We start from the raw sequence: 24,188 nt of genomic DNA, 5'->3' as shown, positions 1-24,188 counted from the left end.
TGGGAAGATCCCACATGTCGCAGAACTACTGGGCCCGTGAGCCACAATTACTGAGCCTGCGCGTCTGGAGCCTGTGCTCCGCAACAAGAGAGGCCGCGATAGTGAGAGGCCCGCGCACCACAATGAAGAGTGGCCCCCACTTGCCACAACTAGAGAAAGCCCTCGCACAGAAACTTAGACCCAACACAGCCATAAATAAATAAACAAACAAACAAACAAATAAAAAAATAACAATGTTCAAATTAGCTCATCAACAGAAACCGAAGGAGTATAAAAAGAATTTCTCAACTTGGCTGCATCTTAAACCGAGGCAGTCATATTCAAAGGCCATGTTACTGAAAACCCGAAAAATATTCCTAAATTGAAAACAGCCCTATATAAAAAGGAGTAACTCATGACCAAGTAGGATTTATCCCATGGGTGCAGAGTTAATTTAACACAAAAAAATCAATAAATGTAAATCACCATATTAACAGAATAAAGGAGAAAAATCATATGATCATTTCATTAGATGCACAAAAAGCATTTTACAGAAGGCAACACCATCATTAAAAAAAAAACTCAGCAAACCAGAAGTAGAAGAGAACTTCTTCAGTCTAATGAAGGCGTGTCTATGGAAAACCTAGAGTTAACAGTGAAAGATTAAGTGCTTTCCTCTTAAAATCTGCTCTTACCATTTCTATTCAACCTTCTACGGGAGGTGCCAGCCAGTTCAATAATGCAAGAAAAAAGAAGTCAAGGGCAAACAGAGTGCACAGTAAGACTAAACTGTCATTATTTGTAGATGACATGGTGTACACAGAAAATCTATCAAAAACTACTAGAATATGTGAATTTGGCAATGTCTCAATCAACACAAATGAATTGTACTTCTATACACTAGCAATGAACAAATGTAAAATAAATGTTAGAAAGCAAACTATTAACACTAATATTCAAAAACATGAAATACTTAAAAATAAACTGAACAAAAGGTTGACAAATAAACAAATAATAGGTCATTGTCAAGAGGAATTTAAGAAGACAGAGATAAGTGGGGAGGTATAGCACATTCATGGACTAGATAATCCCATATTGTCAAAATGTCTTCCAAAATTCGTCCTAAATTGATCTACGGAATCAATGGAATCCCAATGAAAGTCTTAGCAGGATTTCTTTCTTCCTTTTTTTCTTTCTTTCCTCCTTTCTTTCTTTCTTTCTTTCTTTTTGGTATTAATTGACAAACTGATTCTAAAACTTATAAGGAAACACAATGAACTTGGAACAGCCTAACCAATCTTGAAAAAGGACTGAGTTGGACTATTATGGTACCTGACTTCAAGATTTACTGCAGTAATCAAGAAAGACGGTTATTGGCATAAGGATAGACAAATAGATCATTGGGACAGTATAGAGTCCAGAAACGCACCCACAATAATAAGGTCAAGTAATTTTCAACAGGGCACCAAAACAATTTAAAGGGAGAAAGGAAAGTATTTTCAACACATGGTGCTGGAACAATTGTATATACACATGGGGAAAAAACAACCTTCGCCTCTACCTCACACCAAATACAAAAATTAACAAGAAAAGGAAAATAGATGTGAAAGCTGAAACTATAAAGCTATTACAATAAAGCATCAGAAAATATTTTTGTAAACTTGCGATAAGCAAATATTTTTCAGAGAGGAATAGAAAGCACTAACAATAAAAGAAAAACGATAAACTGGACTTTATCGAAATTAAACCATCTACTCCTCAGAAGTCATAGTTAGGAAAAGTGGATAAGCAAGAGACAAGCCAGGGCAGAGAGAAGGGATTTGCAGTATAGACACATCTGACAAAGGACTTCTACACAGCATATATAGAGATCTTTAATAAGTCAGGAATAAGGAGACGGATAACCCAATTTAAAAATGGATAGAAATGTCATCAGATACAAATAAGTACACGCTCAACATCAGTCATCAGGGAAATACAAATTAATATCCCGAGGAGATGCCACCGCATGCATATCAGCACAGCTGAGGTGACAGTGACCGATGCCCCAATGTGTGAAAGTGTGCGGTGTACCCAGAGCCCTCACACACTGCTGGTCTGTAAAACGACACAGCTGCTTCTGATAAGGCTTAGAAAATTCCTAAAAATTAAACACATAGCTATCCTGTAACTAAGTAATCCCACTCCTACTTTATCCAAGGGATTTGGAAATGTTTGTCACCACAAGCCTTATACGTTTACCATACACTGAAAATATGTACATTTTCCTGGATGTAGCTTATATCTCAAACTTTAAAATTTTCTTTTAAGTGGGAAAAAAACCCCAGCCATATTCTCCCTTGCTTAATCAGATGTAGAGCCAGATTAGAACATGAAGAAATGACCACTACATCTGCTGCATGATGGTGTTATGGGATGGGTGGGGACAGGGGGGCCTGAGGGCACCACGTCAGAACCATAACCTCGTTTAAAGGTGGCATTTTTAACAAAGCATAACTAATGATCTTCAACAAAAATAAGAAAAAAGGCCAACCTGGGAGGAAAAGTCTATTTCCCTGAAACAACATAAACTTTTCAGCTGTCAGGAGCCCCGCCACACTCACTCGTCTTGTGACAATAGGGTCGAGGTCTTTAGGGTCCCGGTGGCTGAGGGTCATAAGATCGGCATTGAGGGTTCGAATGCGCTGTAAGCGCAGGCGGATGTATCGTGCAGAAGTAAATTCCAACAACTTGGGTGAAAGATCATCAGAGCTTGGTCTGCCATTGATTAGCGATGTATGAATCTAGAGATAAAGACATCAAAATAAACAAATATCAATTATAAGCATGCAAAAAAATAGCCCTGATTGTTTACATTCAGGACATAATCTTTATAGATACTATCTAAAATCAAACCAAACAACGGGGTTCTTACAGAAATCTGTCTAATATTCATTGACACTGTGAACAGCATGATGACAGCCCAAGTTCAGTTTATTGAAGTTATTCGTTCCAGTGCCTCAGAGATTGTGGGAAACTTTTAAACAGGACCACTTCTCCCAGTGAGGTGAGGGTATTTTAACATGTATCCACAGGCTTCTCTGAAACAGATTCTAAATGTCATGAATAGACTGGGGAGAGTGGGAGAAAGTGCCAGAAAGCTTTGTAACTCCCATTTTCTCATCTCTGCTCTTGAAACAATGCAGGGCTTGCTGCAGAGTTCCTGCTGTGAAAAGCACTTGCAGGGTTTTTGTAGTTTTAGCTCATCAAGGCATGCTACCAAGGCATGGCTTGTTTTTGATTACACTCTGACTTAAGGATGTGTGTGCAGTCCGGGCATGGAGAGCACGGAGCTGGAAGATTTCATGAACCATCTCCAACCCTCAACACCTCCAGGGACGGGGAGAACTTCCCAGAGAAAACTGGGAGCTCTATATTTTAGAAGCATTTTCGCTCTCTCTTTAATATTTTAACAAATCTTGTTGCCTTGGTGTCATGAGAAAGATGCTCTGAGAATGATCTGATGGAGTTATTAAATCACAGCAGAGTGAAGGTTGAGGGATCTCCCTGAAGGGAAGAAATCAATAAAGTAAAATGTGTCAGTGGTGACATTAATCATCAGTAGACACCAGTCAATGGCACCTTAACCGCAGCAGCTAGATAGTTAAAGATCTCTGTGATCTGTACCAGGAGAGCTCTATTTTGAGTGTTTCCTGTTGGCTCTGTGATGGCTAGGTTGTCACTGGAGGAGACACTGATGAAAAAAACAGACCTCCTGGCCGGCAGGGGGCGCCATACCTCTCCGTGCTCAAGCGGCACCAGCCTGGAGTAATAGGAGGTGCAGATCACTTCGTCATCTGCCCTGTAAGTGGGCGGCCCCCGTCTTGGAGTGATATTGTAATGAGTCAAACATTCCGTGTCACTAACTGCATAGTACTGCCAGGGGCTGAACTCCATGCCATCCAGAGAGTGCTCCAAAATCCAGTTTCCAGGCCGAGGGGCATTAGCAGCTTTGATGATGACATAAGCGACTTGAAAGACCTGGAACAAAGATATTCAAAAGTGTCAATCGAAAATCAGTAACAAGTGCTCAAAAACCAAAGTGCCTCTTGAGAGCATTGCCACCCGATGATGGCCAGTGTCTCTCACTGCTCTTGAGGCTAACTGCTCATAAGTGTTAATCAGAAATGTACCTTGTAAATGTTTTCCTGGTGGCATTTGTCTTCAAAATAAACTCAAAAAATACAAATAAATTTGTATTATTATTGTTGTTATTAACAGTGTTAATATTGACATAAGTGCTTGTTTTCTTGTTTCCAATGTCTTTCTCCATCAGGATTCTGAATGATAATAGTTGTATTATATTTCATTAGTAGTCGTGTTAAATGTATTTCTCATATAGTGATTTGGAGATAACACGTCTGAATATGAGAAAAAAAGTCAGTCCGTTACACACTTATCACGATGGTTAAAATCCAGAACACTGACAACACCAGATGTTGGTGAAGATATGGAGCAACAGGAACTCTCATTCGTTGCTGGTGGGAATGCAAAATGGTACAGCCACTTGGGAAGACAGTTTGGTGATCTCTTAAAAAATTAAACACAGTCTTACCATACAATCCAGCAATCATACTCCTTGGTATTTACCCAAAGGAGTTGAAAACTTCCATAGGTGAATGGATAAAGGAAGTGTGACACATCCATACAACAGAATATTATTCAGTGATTTTTAAAATGAACTCTTGATCCACAAGAAGACATAGAGTAAACTTAAATGCATATTGCTAAGTGAAAGAAGCCAATCTGAAAAGGCTATATACAGGATGATTCCAACTATATTGCCTCTAGGTTTGTTGTTTTTTTATTTTTGGTTTTAAGCTTCTCCCCATCTTAGCCCTCACCAATTCTAGCAACACAAGAGTCCCTTTAAATTAACCCAGCTGAAGCCACAATATTTCACATTTATCTACTGAATTATTCCCTGCAAAGGACGGTTTTATCTCATTATAATAACTCTGTTCACCTACAAGAAATGTCTCCCAATAAAATTTAGTCTATAAATGATGTAAGTGTGAAATGTTGAGTACCCATGTTCATGTGCAATTTTCCTCTAGAACACAATCACTGTTTCTAAAGCACATTAAAAGCAAAATAATGTTCTCAGATTTCAGTAATCAGGAAAATCAGGAACTGTGTATCTGTTATGAAAGCTTATATCTGGAGCTGAATGTCCAATGTTTAAAAATCTAAAACCACCTTCATCGATTTAAACCACTTTTTTAAAAATTAAAATAATGCAAAGGCCATTTTGTCCTAGCATAAACATCTCCAGAACATTCTCCTATGAACATAATTACATTTTTTTTTCTTACTGGGAGTTTATTTAAAAAAAAAAAACCTTTTCCCCAATTTTGTAATTCATATATTCCATAATTTATATTTTTAAAGTCTACTTTTTGTGAGTGTGTGTGTGTGTGTGTGGTACGCGGGTCTCTCACTGTTGTGGCCTCTCCCGTTGCGGAGCACAGGCTCTGGACGCGCAGGCTCAGCGGCCATGGCTCACGGGCCCAGCCGCTCCGCGGCATGTGGGATCTTCCCAGACCGGGGCACGAACCCGCATCCCCTGCATCGGAAGGCGGACTCTCAACCACTGCGCCACCAGGGAAGTCCCTACTATTTTTTAATATTACTGGAAAACCAAACACTTCTCAGAAATACCTGGCAATTAATCTTACTGTCTCCTCTAGAACTAGTCCTGAAGAACATCAGGGTTTTTTTTAATGCAGCTTGGGGGAGGTTAGTTTCACCTTTGCAAAGTTCCAGCACTGCCAGAACACCATGATGGAATCCGGCCTAAGTAGCTTTCCATTTGGTTTTCATACTGATGCCCAAGCTAATTGGAGGGAGGACACCCTCTTCTTTACTCATCACTGTCCAATTGCCTTGCAAGTATTTTCACCATAAAAGGAGAAGTCTATCAGCATGAGGACCACTGTGGAATATGTTAAAATAGACTTCACAAATTGCAGGTGCCAAGTGAGATGGCATGATCAGGCAGCCCATTTGAGAGGGATGGAAATCAAGGTCATTTACAAATGGAGTGACTGCATTTACCTTGTTTTCCAGTTTCACATTTGAAAATGGAAAGAACCAATAGGTTTACCTCCTGTGTGCTAAGAACTTCATGTATATCACCCCATTTAACTCCAAACAACCCCATGAGTTTCAAGTCATTGTGGTTCCCATTTTACATATTTGGAAACTGATGCTTAGAGAGGTTAAAAGACAAACTACTGAGAGTTGCAGGTCCCAATGAGAAACCAGGGTGCTCACTCCAGAGTCCTTAGCATCCACTATACACCCCCCAAATGTCCACACACACTAAGGTCACTGAATTTTCTTTTTGTAACCCCAGAAAAAAGACTCCTACATTCACTTGGGCACTGGGTTCATGTCTAAACAGGCACCGTGGCAATTGTTTCTGTTAACTCTGCAGTTTCTGTTGTGATGGCCCAGGATGTGTGGGGAGGGAGGGGATGGAGAGTGTGCAAGGAACAAAAACTAATGCTATGTAGCGCTTGCTGTGGCCAAGGACAATGCTAAATCCTTTATTAGAATTACTAGTCTTCAGACCCTTCCAACTACGTTCTTCTTATGAAATATGTACTGTTACTTCCCCTACTTTACAGATGAGGAAACCGAGGCACAGAAAGGTTACATCTTCCCAGGATCTCACATGTACTAATATGTAAACCACACTTCTACAGATTGCAAGGAAAAAGAATGAAACTCCCAGCTGAGCAGCTGGTGGGTACCAATCTGGTTTTCCAAACCACTGACCTCAACCAGTAGCAATTATTTCAATACCATGTTCTTGTACTTTCATCAAACCCTTGTCAGCTTTTAGACGGACAGCTTAGTCACATGTAACAAAACATAACCCAGTGGAAGAACAACCATAATGGGAAAACTTTAGGACCATCCCTCCAAGGATCAAGGCCTTCAGCTATGAAGCTGGGCATTGTTCTCACAGTCTCTCACTACTTCTCTAGGTCCCCAAATTGGAGACCAGAAAACAAGCCAAGAAAGGGACTATGAAATATAAATCTGCAAAAGAGGAAGGGGAAGCTATGAAATATCTAAAAGCAATTTGTTTTCACTTAAGTCACGTTACTGGCTGAATTATGTCTCCCCAAAATTCACAGGCTGAAGTCCTAACCCTTAGTGCCTCAGAATGTGACTGTATCTGGAGAGAGGGTCTTTAAAGAGAGAATCAAGGTCAAATGAGGTCAAATGGGTGAGGCCTTATCTCACCTGACTGGTGTCCTTTTAAGAAGAGAAGATTAGGACCCAGACATAGGGGCAACCCTGTGAGGATACAGTGAGAAAATGGCCATCTGCAAGCCAACGGGCAAGGTCTCAGAAGGAATCAACCCTGCCAACACCTTGCTCTTGGACTTCCAGCTTCCAGAACTGTTTGCTAATAAATTTCTGTTGTTTAAGCCCCCAGGTTTCGGTATGTGCTACGGCGGCCCTAAGCAAATGAACACAAGCTAGTCTAATTCACCAATTGTGTGTTGACAAACCAGTCTTAACACCCCCTAAAGAAAAAGTAAGGAATTCTCTGTTAATATATAGAATTTTAAACCTTTGTCCTAATGAAATCCGTGATATTTCTGTTGCTGCTTTTTAGCATGGTTGACTAAAGTGCCTTTTCTCTCCATATAAGGTTGGCTGAACACAAAGTGATGATGCAGGGCTTTCACTAAACTCAGAGTCACTGAGGTCTTGCCAAACCTGCAGCTGATACAGCCACTTTCAAATCCACTTTCATCAGGGTTTTCTACCAAGAGGCCTTTGTTAATGATCACTGGAATGCACATAAACAGTGCCACATAAATAAAGCACACATACACCAAACACCGCTTTCTACACAGGAATCCAGACAGGAATTTTCATGTGGGCCTCAACCTTAAATATATTAAAACCCCCTCAGGCACAGAGATAAGAAAAATACACAGAGTGTAATTCTCCAATATCAGGGGCCAGCTTCAGATGTGCTCAGGGAAGCAAAGTGTTTCTTCTCCACAGAAAGCTCAGCTGCATAAGCTGCAGGGGCCCAGATACCACACGGGACCCCTGGCTGGAAATTCTCCACACAAGCACTTACCTGCCTCCAAGGCCATAACGAAACAGTGAATGCAGAATTGTTTTCTCTTACCCGATGGGAATGACCTTTTCACAGGCAAAAGAGATTTAGTTTTAACAGTCAAATTAAACTTTTAAAAAAGAGTTCAGTCTATTTGGTAAGTAATATTGCTCAATTATCCCTATAAAAGTGGTGAATCTGTGCTTTGTCAGCGTTATTTCTTAGGACATTATTAGACAATAATATTCAAAATGATCATTTGAGCTAATGTTTATTACTCAAGAATAAAGAAATAACTATTTACTAGAAGTCTAATTACTAATGCAGCTATGGCTCCCTTCTGGTTTTACAGAGTATGCATCACTGAACTAACTAATCAATTGATAATCATGTGAAGTAGCAACAAACACTCAGTAGAACAAGAGAAGTTTGGGGCTTGGACGTTTACTTGGCACGTAGGATCCGTGGGATACACATTTTAGGTAAATCTCTTACGGGCAATGATCTTGAAATGTCATTTCTATTCGGTGTTAGTGGCTGTTTTACTATTATTGCCTCGGTTTAGGACCAGTATACAAAATTAACAGACAAAAGGAAATAGCTTCATGAATGAGAAGAGAAGTGTGGGATAAAATAGGTTTGTTTCTCTTTAAGTTTGCTGCTGTCAATAGAAGTGCGGGATAAACACGTCAGAATCCAGTCTCTTTACCCCCCTTACTTTTCTTCTTGCTTTTTCCTTTTACTGAGGGCAGGAGGGACTGGCTACTTGTAATGGCAAATTTAGATCAAGTAGGTTTTTTTCCTTAAAATTCTTAAGCTTCGTGTCTCAGGAAATCAAGGAAGGCTCCCTTTGGAAGCAAGCTCAGATTCTTCAAGTGGACCCTGAGGAAAAGCCAGGGTGAGAAAGCTGATGAACAAGGAAGGAAAGGCAGAGAGAGGCGCCCATCACAGAAGTGAAGGGGAACCAGGACCAGTTACCTGAAGGTGGGAAAGGGGTATTTAAAACCCCTTCAGAAGGAGTTCTGTTTCGCATCAACTAGAAAAGCTATTTCAAAAAGAGTCCACGATAAGCTGTCCCATGGTCCATGAGCCACTGGCCCCGTCTCAGGATGACTCGGGGGATTATCTCAAAGGATACGTGTTGCGCTACATAAAGAATCAAAACTGGAAAGTAAGAGGCTGGTTTCCGTCCCTAGTCTCCATGGATCTCCCTGTAGAATTGCTCCCAAAGTTCAATTTCACCAAGGGTTCTGGGAAGATTTTGCTAGGTTTTGTGGGAGGTGAGTTGGAATGACTTCAAAAGCACAGCCAGGCGGGTCACCAAATGTCCTTTGTGGGGATCTTCACTGCTTTCCCCCACCTGTAGGTGCCGGGTGACAGCTGAGCCCCAAGAATGAGATAAACCCGCTGCGAAATGCAGTTACCGGCCATTCTAGGACCTGGGAAATGCAAAGAGTGGCTTTCCCATCCCCCAACTCCTGACCACAGGTCAGCCGGAGCCATCGGTTTTCACCCAGGAACATCTCAGCCTTTGAAAGTATGTTGGGCTTTTCCCCCAAAGGCAGTGCAGTTTGTTCACACTGGAACAGAGGGGGCAGTAAGTACCATTCCTTTCTTCCCCTCCCGAATGCGGAAGGAGGCTCGGGAGTCCATCGTGGAGATGGAAGGAAGTCAGCAACGTTCCATGAGAAAGCAAAGCTGGAGGTGGCGGCCTCGACGGTGGCTGCAGAGGTCAGCCTGACACTCTGCCTCTGGTGGCACAGGCTGAGTGGACACACGCTCGGTGGCCTTGTCCTGTGGGTCAGGGAGCTGGGCCTCCTGAGAACAGCCTGCCTGGAAGAGAGACAGATGGAGCCCCGGAGTGATGCGGTCAGCTCGACTCCCAGTTAGAAAAATGACTGCCCCTCTCCTGGGGGGAGGGCAGGCGGCAGAGATGTTACTGTCAGAGAAGCTTGCCTTCCTGCCCCAACCAGGACACAGGACACTGGGACCAAGGACGCCCCTAACACCTTTTCACTGGAGACTCATTCAGTGAACACTGATTGAGCATCTGCTTTGGAACAGGACCGTGGCAGGTGCTACAAAGACAGCGGTGAAGTGGGGGACATGGTCAGGGTGGCCTGGATGCCCCGATGGGAAGACAGAGGTGGGCCAAGTCCCCCGGGAGAAAGACGGAAAGCGGCCAGGGTGTCTGGCGGGGGCCAGCCTAGTCTGGAAAAGGGGTGGTCAGGGAAGGCTTGTCTGGAAAGTGGGGAGAGACTAAGTAGGAGATGTCTAGGTAAAGAGAGGGAGGTCCGGGCTTCCCTGGTGGCACAGTGGTTAAGAATCCACCTGCCAATGCAGGGGACACGGGTTCGATCCCTGGTCCGGGAAGATCCCACATGCTGCGGAGCAACTAAGCCCGTGGGCCACAACTACTAGAGCCCACGCAACTAGAGCCCATGCTCCGGAACAAAAGAAGCCACCGCAATGAGAGGCCTGCATACCACAACAAAGAGTAGCCCCGCTCTCTGCAACTAGAGAAAGACCGCAAGCAGCAACGAAGACCCAATGCAGCCAAAAATAAATAAATAATTATTGTTTTTAAAAAAAGAAAGAAAAAAGAAAAAGAGAGGGAGGTCAGAGGGACGGGGAGTGGGACCCTGCGGGGCCAGAGCATGGAGTGTGGGACATGGCAGGAGGCCCGGTTGGCTTGAGTGTCGAGACGGGAGGGGACTGGACAGGGCAGGGCTCTTTGCGAAACGTTAAAACTTCTAGACCATTCGAAGACCCTAAACCAGGGAGTTACCAGGTCACCAGGGATGAAAAGATTGGATGCCGGACTGGATGCTGGTGCCGGGAAATCCTGAGAGCTGGTGGTGCTGACAGAGTGAAGACCAAGACTAAAGTAGAGAAAAAAGCCAGTGGGTCTTGAAGAGTTTGCCAAAAGGTCCAGTGTGAGTGAGAAAGAAAACACGGAGGCCCAGCAGGGCTTTCCGGCTTTGGCCAGGCCCCCTCTCCACCTCAGGACGATGGGACAGGTCTCCCCGACGTGGCCCCAAGGCCCACACTTTGCCCTTCTCCCCTCAGTCCCCGAGACTGTCTGGCTGAAAACATCTGAAAGCTTTTCACTTCCTCTCTTGGTCCTCACGTTGACCTACGGTGCCCAGTAGGTCCAGCAACGGTTAGCAGGATACAGCCTGACAGCCCTCTTTTCATCCCTCATCGTGAGAAAACAGTTCAATTGCACCTCAGAAAGTAAAAGGGGCCCCTCATCATTAAGCCTCACGAATCCAACTGGTGACACCGTCTAGAAAAGCTGTGCAAATCTGCACTTGACTAACTCCATTAAACATTAACCTATGAGTTATACATTTACAGCCTCTAGACACAATAATTATGTGCTTTTTTCACTAAATCTAGCTGAATCGCTTATAGTTTTAGCCCTAGAGAGATTAGAAAGCATTTTTTGTTTTTGCAAGATTTCACTCAGTACATGGAACCTTGGTCTACATGCTATTTGAAGATTCTCATCTTTCTTTAGGTACCTCTAACTTCACTGAGCATCTATCATTCGTCAGGCATCAAGCTGACATATCATCACATTTAAAGCTTTTTTTAAAAAGGAATATCTAAACCAAGGTCTTATACAGGAAGGCTTTTGTTTATTTTAAAAAGTGCGGTGGGAAGCTAAGTGGCGCAGCTGCATGGAAAACAAGATGGCGGTTCCTCAAGAAACTTAGAATTACCATGTGATCCAGCAATTCCACTCTGGGTATATACCTACAAGAACTGAAAGCAGGGACTCAACAACAGATATCTGGACAACAATGTCTATTGAAGCATTATTCACAGTAGCCAAAAGATGGAAACAAACCAGATGTCTACCATGGATAAATGGCTAAACAAACTCTGTGATACAAGGGAATATTATTCAGGTATGAAAGTTTGATACCTGCTACAACATAGATAAAGCTGGAGGACATTATGCTAAATGAAGTAAGCCAGACACAAAAGGATAAATACTGCATGATTCCACTTACATGAGTTACCTAGAATAGTCTAATTCATCGAGACCCAAATTAGAACTGCAGAAAACTGGGGCTGGGGAGGGGAGGGGGGATGGGGAGTTACTGTTTAATGGGGCCAGAGTTTCAGTACGAGATGATGAGAAAGTTCTAGAGAGGGATGATGGCAATGACTGCACAACAATGTAAATGCACTTAGTGCCAGTGACTTGTACACCTAGAAATGGTTTAAATGGTAAATGTTATGTATATTTTACCACAAGAAAAAAAAAGATGTGAAAATAAGGAGAGAAAAGTGAATGATACAAAGACTCAACTTTTTGTGGAAGATGGAGATTTCTAAATTGAACATGACGAGGGACCAACCCTGGAGAAGCCAACCGAGCCATCTGGAGGGCAAGCTAGCAGCTCAGAGGGGGTGCGTGAAACCCTGTCTTTCCCATGACCCTATTTCTGTCAGTTTCTTACTAAGCTCTAGTGAGGCCTGATGACACGTCACAAAATACAAAACTGGAGCCCAAACTGTTAGGGTTTGAGAGTGAAAGGAGACCCCGAGTGACGTGACTGGAGACCCTCAGCTCAGAGGGCGGCCTCTCCTCCTGATGACGTTGACTAAGTGCCCGGCTGACCTCTGGGCAGCCCTATTCCTGGCCTGGCCCTGGAGTCTGGTACAGCATTGTAAATGATCCTAGATGGTGAGCATCTCAATGGAGGCCTAAGAAACGGTTATTTCATGGGCTTTCTTGTGCTTCTAGCACCTGAAGAACAAAGATAAATATCTTCTGATTGTATGCCATAAAACAGAGAAAACAAAATTTTAAATTATAAGATGGACAATTCTCACGGTCACTTAATTAGCAGGGAAAAGGTATTGGACACTATTAAAACAATACTAGATAGGTCACTTTATGATTTTACTTTTAGAAAGATGATTAAGAATAACTCAAATTTGATTTAAAAAACTATTATAGAGGGGGTATATGGAAACTCAATTTTTCTGTAAATCTAAAACGTTGCTATAAAATAAAGTCTATTAATTTAAAAAGACACACAAAACAAAGGAACTATTTATACATGTTATAATAGTTATCAGTTACTCTAAGAAAGCTTAAACCCCTCCAGTTGGCTGCACAGAAGCTAATAAGTGGTTTTCAGGCTTCACCAAACTTCTCAGGTATGTGGGCTTAGACAGCTGTGGCATCCCAGCTAATTATCTGCAGGTTTTAAATTGATCTCACAATTTTCCCAGCCTTCATTTCCGGACCTTATGGGGCATGGAGGCCACCAAGCCAGGGCGAGCCAGTGCTCTCCAAGTTATCTGTGCAGAAATTTCAAAGGAGCACAGATCTGAATGCACTGGCACAAGCAGGCCCAGTCCCTAAAGAGTTTCCACCTTTGTCACTACTTTGGCAGCCTCATCACCTCACCAAGGCCAATGCTTGCAGAGTCAGACTTCCAGAATTACTCCCCACCCTCCTCCCAAAAAGGTAGTGATTGGTGATTAACAGATCTTAAATTTCTTACAATCCAGAGAATTACAGAAGGAAATTTAATGTTTCCCATGATTCAGGCTTAAAATGATAAATCCAGCTGTGTTCTCTACACCCCACTGCGTTATTCACAACGAATACTGTGAATATGGATCTACATGTTATTCCGATTTCTCACATTGTAAGTGTGAAATAACAAATAGAAAAACAATTTATAAAATGCACAATACAGATGTAAGGTATCACTATCAGATTTGTAATCACTTTCCCTAAGTGCCATAGTTATTCTGCTGACAACTGGCACCTCTCAAGATGATGATATTTACAGTTCATTCAATTTTTTTCTCATTTGTTATAACTTGAAAATTCTGTCCTGCCTCTTACACTGATTTTCAAATATCTAAAACTGTCACCACCATTTGACAAAGTATTTGCCTCATCAGAGATGATAATCATGGCATAATTTAAACGTGAAGGTGACAAACAAGACCAAACAAATATTGTCTAAGCATCTGAACTCAGCCCAGTGCTCCCAAATATATGTTCAATACAGTGACAAAATGTAAATAAATGAATATATGCTATATCTGAATGAATGAATGAGTGAATGAATGAATAAATAAATTCCCTGCTATTCAATGAACAGAGAACAAAGTAAGAAAGAACCTTTTAGTCTCCATGCTGCTGAGAGGTTGTGAGACACACTCTTTCATTCACTGTTAGTGAGTATATAAATTGAGCAATATTTCTGAAAAAAAATAAAACAATAAAAATTACATTTCAAAAATGTTTAAGCTCTTTGGGGGGTTTTTTTTGTTTTTTTTTTTTTCGTTGTTGAATGAGTGAATTTATTGCATGTTTCCTTATATAAGCACCACTTAGCAACATCATAAGCGAATTCAGTAAGCTTTACAGAATTTGTAGAAATTCTCACCATTGGGCCTTTTTTTTGTGCTGACCCTTGCTAATACCAAGGGTTTTAACAATAAAATGGAAAACATCTTTAGGGGGTTAATTAATGAAACCTTGGTAAACATCTTTTTTAGTGATTAACCTTAATAAAAGACAATCTCAAGTACTTGAGAAATGTATGGATAACATGTACGTACTCTTGAGTAATTTCCTCAAATATTTATTAGTCAAGTTTCTCACAGGAGCTGGACAATGGTCCGTTCAAGTCTGGAGTATCTATGCTGCTAAATTAAAATCTTCATGCTTTGGCTATCCAATGCACAGGTGACAAGACTGACGTTGTTTTGGAGGTTAAGAAATTGAATGTAATTTCCTCTGAGGGGACAAAAGATTTCTTCTCCTTAGGAAACAACTTTACTTATTCAAGAGCTGAAACAAAACTCAGCTGACTCGTTTTGTAAAATGCAGTATTACAGAAATTGCTTTAGTCTGGAAAAAAATGTAAACATAGTTTATTACCAGCTTGTACCTTCACCATAGAAAAACCTTAAAATCATTCTTGTGGAATGTCTGATTTTCAGTGGCATTGTCAGATGGTTGAGTAGTGAGTCTGAAGAGACAAAGCTGGGGCCAGTATATGGAAGGCTGAACTTTATCAGGTATTCAACAGGATCTGGTGAAAATATTTCAGCAGAAAAATGAAAGACGGTTCTTGTGGCACTGATGTGAGGAATGGCCTAAAGTTGGGGAAGATGAGGTAGCGGATGTGAGGTAATAAAGTCTTTTACTAGAGTGACGGCTACGAATATATTTAAGAAATGAATGCAACTAATATTCAAACAATTAACAAGACCCAGTAAGAGGCTAGATATAAAGAATGGAGAATCCCTGACTAGAATGGGAGAAAGCAGCAACCCCTGAGTAAAAGCTTACTATAAGAGACAAAGCCAAAAGTAGAACTCTGATCTCCTGATTCCCCATCCAATTCTGTTTCCACTGTAGCTGTTGACTGATTTGGAATGTTAAAGCTGGTCTGAAAGACCATAAGCTTCAGTAGGCAACCTGATGTGGCATAACAAAACCTCAGTTACATTATTTTGAGGATTTTTTTTTCTTAGACCATGGTTATAATTCTAGCTTTTGTTCTAACCAGCTTTAACCTTGGGCAAATCATTTGCCTTTAACACCTCTTATGTTTTTATATGAATTTATTTCTTTTGTTAATATTGCACAGACGTTTTTCTTGTCTCCCATAATAAATAATTTCTTTGAGGGCAGTAATATGGACTATATGTGGATCTTCTGCCATTGATTGTTTATAATACCTAAGAAGTGTCTCTGTGAAATGGTGTCAAATTAGTGAATATAAATAGTTGAGAATATCTTGTTAGAAACACCACGAAATGTTAATAAAAACACAAACAGGGGGCTTCCCTGGTGGCGCAGTGGTTGAGAGTCTGCCTGCCGATGCAGGGGACACGGGTTCGTGCCCCGGTCCGGGAAGATCCCACATGCCGCGGAGCGGCTGGGCCTGTGAGCCATGGCCGCTGAGCCTGCGCGTCTGAAGCCTGTGCATCTGGAGCTTGTGCTCCGCAACGGGAGAGGCCACAACAGTGAGAGGCCCACGTACCGCAAAAAAAAAAATTGTTACATAAATTCAGATACCAGCCATGAAGAAGAAATTGGTACTGCCTGGCCCTCTGGCAATAAACAACTAGAAACTGGACAGAAGGGTTTTCTACTGAAGCCACTTTCTAGGCTGGTGTGTCAGTCTTACAAAGTTAAATGTGCACACATCCATTGGCCAAGCAATTTCACTCCTTGAGAAATAAAAACGTATGTCCAGAAAGACTTTTATAGAATGTTCACTGCAGCTTTATTTACAAAAGACAAAACCGTAGCAACTAGTAGACTAAAAAGGTCTGGAGATCTAATGCACAATTTTGTGATTATAGTTATACTGGATTATATATCGTACTGGATATACTGGATTATAAACGTCAGAGTTGGAATTGTTTTCAATGCAGAAAAAGAAATGATAATTATGTGATGTGATAAAGGTGTTAGCTAACACTGCTGTAGTAATCATATTGCAATATATAAACCTATCAAACCAACGTGTTTTGTACCTCAAACCTATAAAACGTTATTTTCAATGATATCTAAATAGATGAATAAAACAGAATAAAATAAAATAGGCACTGATAGAAGAGATTATAATAACCCAAACACCCTAACAAGAGGATGGATAAACAAAGTGTGGTATATTCACGGAGTGAAATATTGCTCAGAAATAAAAGGAACAAACCACTAAAAGCAACAATGAGGGAATCTCACAGACATAATGCCAAGAGAAAGAAGCCAGACACAAGAAAGACATGTTGTGTGATTGCATTTATATGACGTTATATAACAGGCAAAGCCAATCTAAGTGAAAAAATATTCAGAACAGTGGTTCCTCTGGCCAACGGGTGTCGGGGAGGGGAGCTGGTGGAGAACAGAACGGGATGGACACAGGGGAACATTCTGGGTGATGGAAATGCTCTGCACCTTGATAGCGGTGAGGCTTATACACGTGTCTGTATTTGTCAAAGTTCATCCAACTATACCCTTAAGATGCGTGCACATCACTGCATGTAAATTGTATCTCAATAGAAAGAAAAAATGAAAGAAAAAATGAAAGACAACTGTTATGATCACACTGGATGCACTATTTTAGCTCCACAAACAGGCCTTTCCTGTGCTGCTCTCTCCCAGGCACCTTTCCTCCACCTGGTCCTACATTCGGGTCGTTTCTCTGATGCTCTGAGCTGCCCTTCCTATGTGTGCCCCATACCTGCTCAGCTCCCCTGACCCCCATATCAGCCAGCAGAAGTGATCGGCTTACCTGCCTCTTTCCCCAGCTAGCCCAGAAGCCCCTGAGGACCACGGTCAGCCTTAAGCAACAATTTAAGTACAGTGATGATACCAGCATTTATATGGAACCTACGGTTTGTTGAATACTTTCCCTGGATGTCGCTACTGTCTTGTTCATCAAGGAATCCTGAGACCCCTGCCATCAATAAGCAGACGTTACGAATTATTAAATATAGACAATGCTCTCAGATATGCTGGAATGGATCAGAAGATAATTCCTGGTTGTTAGGATCACAGGGGAGTTTTTTGGGTTTTTTTTTTTTTTGCGGTAGGCGGGCCTCTCACTGTTGTGGCCTCTCCCGTTGCAGAGCACAGGCTCTGGACGTGCAGGCTCAGCAGCCATGGCTCACGGGCCCAGCCGCTCCGCAGCATGTGGGATCTTCCCGGACTGGGGCACAAACCCATGTCCCCTGCATGGGCAGGTGGACTCTCAACCACTGCACCACCAGGGAAGCCCTCAAGGGAGTTTTTTTTAACAATTCTTTTCTTATGTTAAAAAATTTCTGCTTCTGTATGAGAATAAAGGAAGTTCTATATAGAGAAAAGTTCCACTGAAGACATAAAAAGCACATGAGTTATTCTGAGGTATAGCAGAGGCATTCAGGAGCTACTTTGTTTTTTTACTTTGTTACAGCTTTCTTTTTAAAGATGAAGATGTTAGATGTTTCAATTTGAATACACTGCTAAGTAAAAAGCAGAAGAAAAAAAAAGCAAACACTAGAATGGATTCCAAAACGTATTTTTCAAAGAAAAATTTTTTCAGAAACTAAAACATCTTTTTTTTAGCTTTACTATAACAGGAAGAAATAATTCCAGAACAGACCTCCCTTTCTTTCCATAAATATACAAAAAGCTTTATTTTGAAGCCAAAACAGTTGGAGATATGAAAAGTATATTTTGACAGAGTCCTGCAAAACTCTCTTCACTCATTTCCCAGAACCCTCCCAAGGCCGATCTAAGAAGCCCTGTAGAGCAAGCAACACTGTAACAGTATGGCCAACACTCTGCCATTCAAAACAGAAGAAGAAAAAAGGGGGAAGGTTTGGTAAACTAAGTTGTGCTAACTGGAAAAATGGTTATGCTTGACTGTTTGGCAGACCACCGTTCATGACAGACAAAGGATAAACCTTAAAAATAAATCTTGCCAGGAAAGGAAGCTCCACATATGGCCTCAATTATTTTCATGTATTCAGCTCACTAGTCATTAACATTGAACAATTTAAGGTACAATATCTGTATTGCCACTTGGTCCTATAGCTCTTTACATCACCTAAAGATAAAGGTATAGTCCCTAAAAGGTAAGCTATGGGAGACCAGCAGAGAGAAGCCTCTTTTCAGAAGTGCGAGGAGGCAGTGCGGGGTTCAGACGCACCTCAAAGTCTTTACCCCTCTTCCTATGGCAGGCTGGGGTTGCCTCATGTTTTCTCCACTTGAATCTTTGCCCACTTCAGAGACTGGGAGGTCCAAAGAGCAGAGAGGAAGATGCTGTGTGACACTGAGGCCAGGTCTTAAAGGGATGCAACTTCTGCCTCTTTCTCTGGAACACTTGTGCTGAAGCCCTGAACTGCCCTATTCGCAATGCTGCCTTCGGGCTGCCATGCTGTGAGGAAGCCCCTAGCCCACAAGGAGAGTCCACACAGACAAGCCCTGAGACCACATGAAGGGAGAGCCTTGGCCAGCCCTCAGCTGCCCCAGCGCCCCCTCCCCCAGAAGCTCCATCCCAAGGACTACAGCCTGAGATACAACCACTCACAGTCAAGCCCTTCCTGAAAACTTGACCCCTAGAAACAAACCCAGAAAGATATAAGATGAATGTTGCTTTAAGCCATAAAGTTTGGCAGTGGTCTCTTACAAAGCAGTAGATAATTGGAAAAGCTGCTGTGTAGGAGAAAACAAAATGAGATAACAAAAATGTGAAAACAAAAGACAGACATATCTCTGAGACAAGCAGCTTCATGGAGAATAGGACGGAAAAGATAAAAATGAAGGAGAAGAATTTCGTGTGGCTTACTTCCAAATAGTAATGAAGGGCTTGATTTCTTCCAATCTATTCATTTTGCCAAACAAATTCAAGAAAAATTTGAAATTGATTGAGCCCAGTATGAAGTAATATAAAATTGAAATAAAATCATTTTGAATAAATACAAGTACACAGTCATGGTCATTTCTACCAGGGTTTCCAGGATCAATTTCTGCCTGAACTCTTTTAACAAACACCCAAGACTCATTTGTAATGAGAAGCTCCAATTTACATGCAACTCTTGTTCTAAAAGTCTTTCAAGATTTTCTGCCTTGAGAATGTGAAATTTGCCTGTTCTTTTTTTATTTACCGTGCCAATGTGCTTAGCAAACACTTTACATACAGACGATACAATAATAAACCTCAATCCAGCTCTGGCCAATTTTTCAGAAATTTTTTGGGGAAAAAAAACAACAGTAGACATCCAGATTAATGAGGTTTTATAAAACCCAGCAAACAAGCAGCTCTTGTCTAAAGGTTTGCATAAAACAAAGGCCCTTCTGTGATTATGTGCCCACAACAAAGTGCTACTTCCTAATTAAACCTACACAGAGTATAAAGCACTGCTTCAAAAAAGCAGCCTTTATTTTCAATGCCATAGGAAATGTTTCCTTTTTCATGAAACACACTTTGTCTTCTAACGGGACATTACACATTTTTACTCACAAATCTGACCACTCCCAGTGAACATTTTTACCAAGGTTTAAACATTTTGAAAGGAGATTACTAAACATTGATTCATTTTCCTGCTTCTTGGCCAAAAATCACATGTTAGAGAGCACCCAGATTTACCAGGAGAGAAGCGTTGATACTCTCCCCCATTCCCAGGGGAAAGGACCCCACTGAGTGACAAAGAAAACAGGGGTTTAGGAAGAACCCAGACTCTCCCAAATCAGGAGGAAATTGTCAGAACTCCTGCCAGTCTCCCCAGGAAATCGTAACAGAAAGAGAAACAATGATGGGAGACCGGGAACAAATGAGGTGAGACTGTGTGGGTGGTGTGGAAGGAACCAGAAGTTGTGGTGTCCAGCCCCAGTTGCAGCAGATACAGCCATGTGACACTGGGCAAGCCAGGGGACCACTCTGCGCTGCCACTTCTTCACCTGCAAAGAGGGGGCCATCTCCTCTCCAGGATTGTTGGAGATGAAGTGACATGGATGAGAAAAAAATGCTGTAGAGTCTATAGCCTATACCTATATAGATACCTATATATATGTATATAGACACACATATGCACAGTATATGAATATACAATATATAGGTTGAGTGTTCATATACATATGTAGATTCTATATGCTATGTAGATAATATACTGTATTCTATATACTACATTACTAAATTCTATATTATTCTAAATTCTATACTAAGTTCTATATATTATATATAGATTTCTATACATATACACAATATATATGAATATATGTATAGATTCCTATACACAACAGGCAATGAACATTTCTTTTGAAAGGGAGACTCAAAACTAAACAGAAACTTGCTATATGAGCCTTGAAAATAATTTGTATGCACTGCACTCCTTCACTGGCATGCAATCCTTTTTCACTGAAACCTCAAGTTATTACCCGTAACAGAAAAGCAACCAACATGTCAGGCGTGGGAGCTGTTATGCAAATCATGGGTAAGCCATAGAGTAGGATGTTAACGCAGCTTTAAAATTATTAATAATGATTTTAGTTATATTGGGAAATGATCATGCTATAAAGTTAAATAAAACATCAGGACACAAACATATTTGTCACAAACCTCAGCCGGAAGGATGATATCGTCCAAGAATGCAGACAGGGGTGAGTTCTACCCTTGAATTACTTCAACTAAGGCTCAGTTCTGCCATTTGTCAAAAGGAGATAGTGCAGAACCAAACTCATAGTGTGATTATGAGGGTTCCATGAGCTAGTCCAGAACGAGGGTTCCGCAGAAAGCCTGGCCTGCAGGAGTATGGAATAAACAGCAGCCCTATGACTACGTTATTAATTTAAATACATAGACATGCATGCAAAAGTCTAAAAGCACGTACACTGATGTTATTGGTGGTCGTGTCAGAGTGAAGGGATGACAGGTTTTTCTGTCTCTTTACACTTATCTGTACCTTCCAGTTTTTCTACAGTGAGCCTATATTACTTCCCTAATTAAGAAAAAAACAAGAATTATTGACTTATGAGTTTATTTTCTGGAAATCTGCATAATTGTACTTCTTAGCTAACCCTATTAGCTAACTCTAATTACATTGTATCTTGCTTAATGTTTCCCATGTGATACCTGAAGATTTTTAGGACTCCTAAGTCATTTGTGGACTACCAGTGGGACGGGGGAAAGGAAACTCATTTTTTATAAGGAATTTGTCAGGTGCTCAACCAGGAACCCTCCTTCATTCTTTTTTTTTAAATTGAAGTACAGTTGATTTACAATGTTGTATCAGTTTCAGGTATAGAGCAACGTGGTTCAGTTTCATATGTATATTCTTTTTCAGATCCTTTTCCATTAAGTTATTATAAGACATTGAATATAGTTTCCTGTGCTATACAGTAGGTCCTTGTTGCTTATCCATTTTATATAGAGTAGTGTTGCATTTTACTCTGTAAGCTGTCCGAAAGCATAGCACCCAACCCCCCTTGACAAACATCTCCGCCACGATGCCACACGACCAAAAAGGAATAATAAATAAATACAGACAGAAATAAACAGAACTGCTTCCACTTCCCACACCACTGTCCTTAAAGTCACAGTGTCACCTACGGCAGCCTCTCAGCTGAGATCCCAGGACACCTAGTCTGTCCACGTATTAGAAGGCAGTCCATGATTTCGCCATGAGGATTATGAATTTTGCATTTTCATTCCGAAGTTAATCTAAAAACTTATAAAAGCATATTCTGAATCTGGCTGACCACTGTATAACAAAATTCTGACCCAGGATTTCAAGGCTGCCGATCTGTGTTCATGTCACTGCCCTGGCACAGTGATCACCTACTGAGATGACAGTATTACTGCCGGTTGCAAAGTGACTGCAAATCCACCTGCTGGACTCTGCTTCTCGGGGTTTGAAGGCACTAGTTTGAGGCAGGGAGGCCAGAGGAGGGAGGCTGGAGGAGGGAGGGAGGGTTTTTCCCCTCTGTCTACTTGCTGTTCTGGTCAGTGTCCTTCGCCCAGCAGCAGTTGGCCCCAGTCTTTGGCTTTCCGGAACTCCCCACATAAGCCTCCTCACCCCGGCTCAGAGGTGGGGTACTCTCCTGCAAGCCTCTAGCTGTGGGTAACCCCAATCGCCTCCCTTAGTTCCTCCTCAGTGGTTAACTCTGAGTTAGCTAGGCACTCTCTTTCCCAGTTCCCTCACACCGATTAACCAGTTCCTCCTACTAGACCTGTCCCTTTAAATAACTGCTGTGGTTTCTGTTTTCCTGATTGGACCCTGGCTGATAGAAAACAGCATGTATTTCACAGTATTTTAACATTTTTTAATTGTGGTAAAATATATATAACATTAAAATGACCATTCCAGGCATTTTAAGTGCACAATTCCTAAGTGGCATTAGGTACATTCACATCATTGTGCAACCATCACCACCATCCCTTTCCAGAGCCTCATCATCTTCCCAAACTGAAACTCTGCACCCATTAACACTCACTCCCCATCCCCCTCTGCTCAGCACCTGGCGCTTTCTGCCTCCATAGATATGACTATTCTAGGGACTGCACGTAAGTGGAATCATACAGTATTGGTCCTTTCGTGTCTGGCTCATTTCACTTAACACATTTTCAAGGTTCATCCATGTTGTTCATATATCACAATTTGCTTCCTTTTTAAGGCAAAATAATCCATTCTACGTACAGACCACATTTCGTTTATCGATTCACTGTTGATGGACACTTGGTTCCTTCCACCTTTCAGCTACTGTGAATAGGCTGCTACAACACATGGGTGTGCAAATATCATTTTGAATTCGTGCTTTCAATTCCTCTGGGGATATAGCTAGAAGTGGAACTGCTGGATCATATGGAAATTCTGTTTAACTTTTTGAGAAGCCACCATACTGTTTTCCATAGTGTTGCACCATTTTACATTCCCAACCAGCAATGCACAAGGGTTCCAATCTCTCCACACCCTCACCAACCTTTATTTTCTGTTTTGTTTTTTTTTTTGCAGTACGTGGGCCTCTCACTGTTGTGGCCTCTCCCGTCGCGGAGCACAGGCTCCGGACACGCAGGCTCAGTGGCCATGGCTCACGGGCCCAGCCACTCCACAGCATGTGGGATCCTCCCGGACCGGGGCACGAACCCGTGTCCCCTGCATCGGCAGGCAGACTCCCAACCACTGCGCCACCAGGGGAGCCCCTTCTGTTTTCTAATAATAGCCATGTTAATGGGTGTAAAGTGGTATCTCATTGTGGATTTTCTTTTCTCTAATGATGAAAGACGTTGAACATCTTTTTATCTGCCCAGTGTCTTAACTTAGAGTATCTCAAACTGGAAATCCTTGAGCTCTTAAGTTGAGAAACTCTACCATAGGAATACATTTTAATATATTTAATAGAGAATATATATAGTTTAATATAATTAACAACTAAAAGAATGCTGACAATCACAAAATTCAAGATCTATCAAATGTGTATGCTCACTCTCTCAGAATGATTTCTTTAAAATTTTAAGTTATCACAAGAGATCCTGGGCTCATGTCCATGGTATCATGCTAAGTCATTGGACAGTGAGCAATGGTTTATGACTGG

At 41.5% G+C, this 24,188-nt stretch overlaps 1 protein-coding gene across 1 annotated transcript in view; it reads right to left on the bottom strand.

Annotated features, from left to right (window-relative positions):
- LAMA1 (laminin subunit alpha 1) overlaps positions 1-24,188 on the bottom strand; it is a gene marked incomplete at its 5' end in the record, with an annotated part of 146,381 nt that overhangs the window by 95,596 nt on the left and 26,597 nt on the right. The window contains 2 exons of the mRNA XM_082641419.1: positions 2,583-2,762; positions 3,757-3,999. Coding sequence (XP_082497545.1) covers positions 2,583-2,762; positions 3,757-3,999 — 423 coding nt within the window. The remainder of the gene's footprint in view (positions 1-2,582; positions 2,763-3,756; positions 4,000-24,188) is intronic.

The sequence above is a fragment of the Mesoplodon mirus genome (assembly GCF_964341445.2).
Source record: "Mesoplodon mirus genome assembly, chromosome: 13".
NCBI classification, from domain to species: Eukaryota; Metazoa; Chordata; class Mammalia; order Artiodactyla; family Ziphiidae; genus Mesoplodon; species Mesoplodon mirus.
This window is presented reverse-complemented; position numbering and strand designations above follow the sequence as displayed.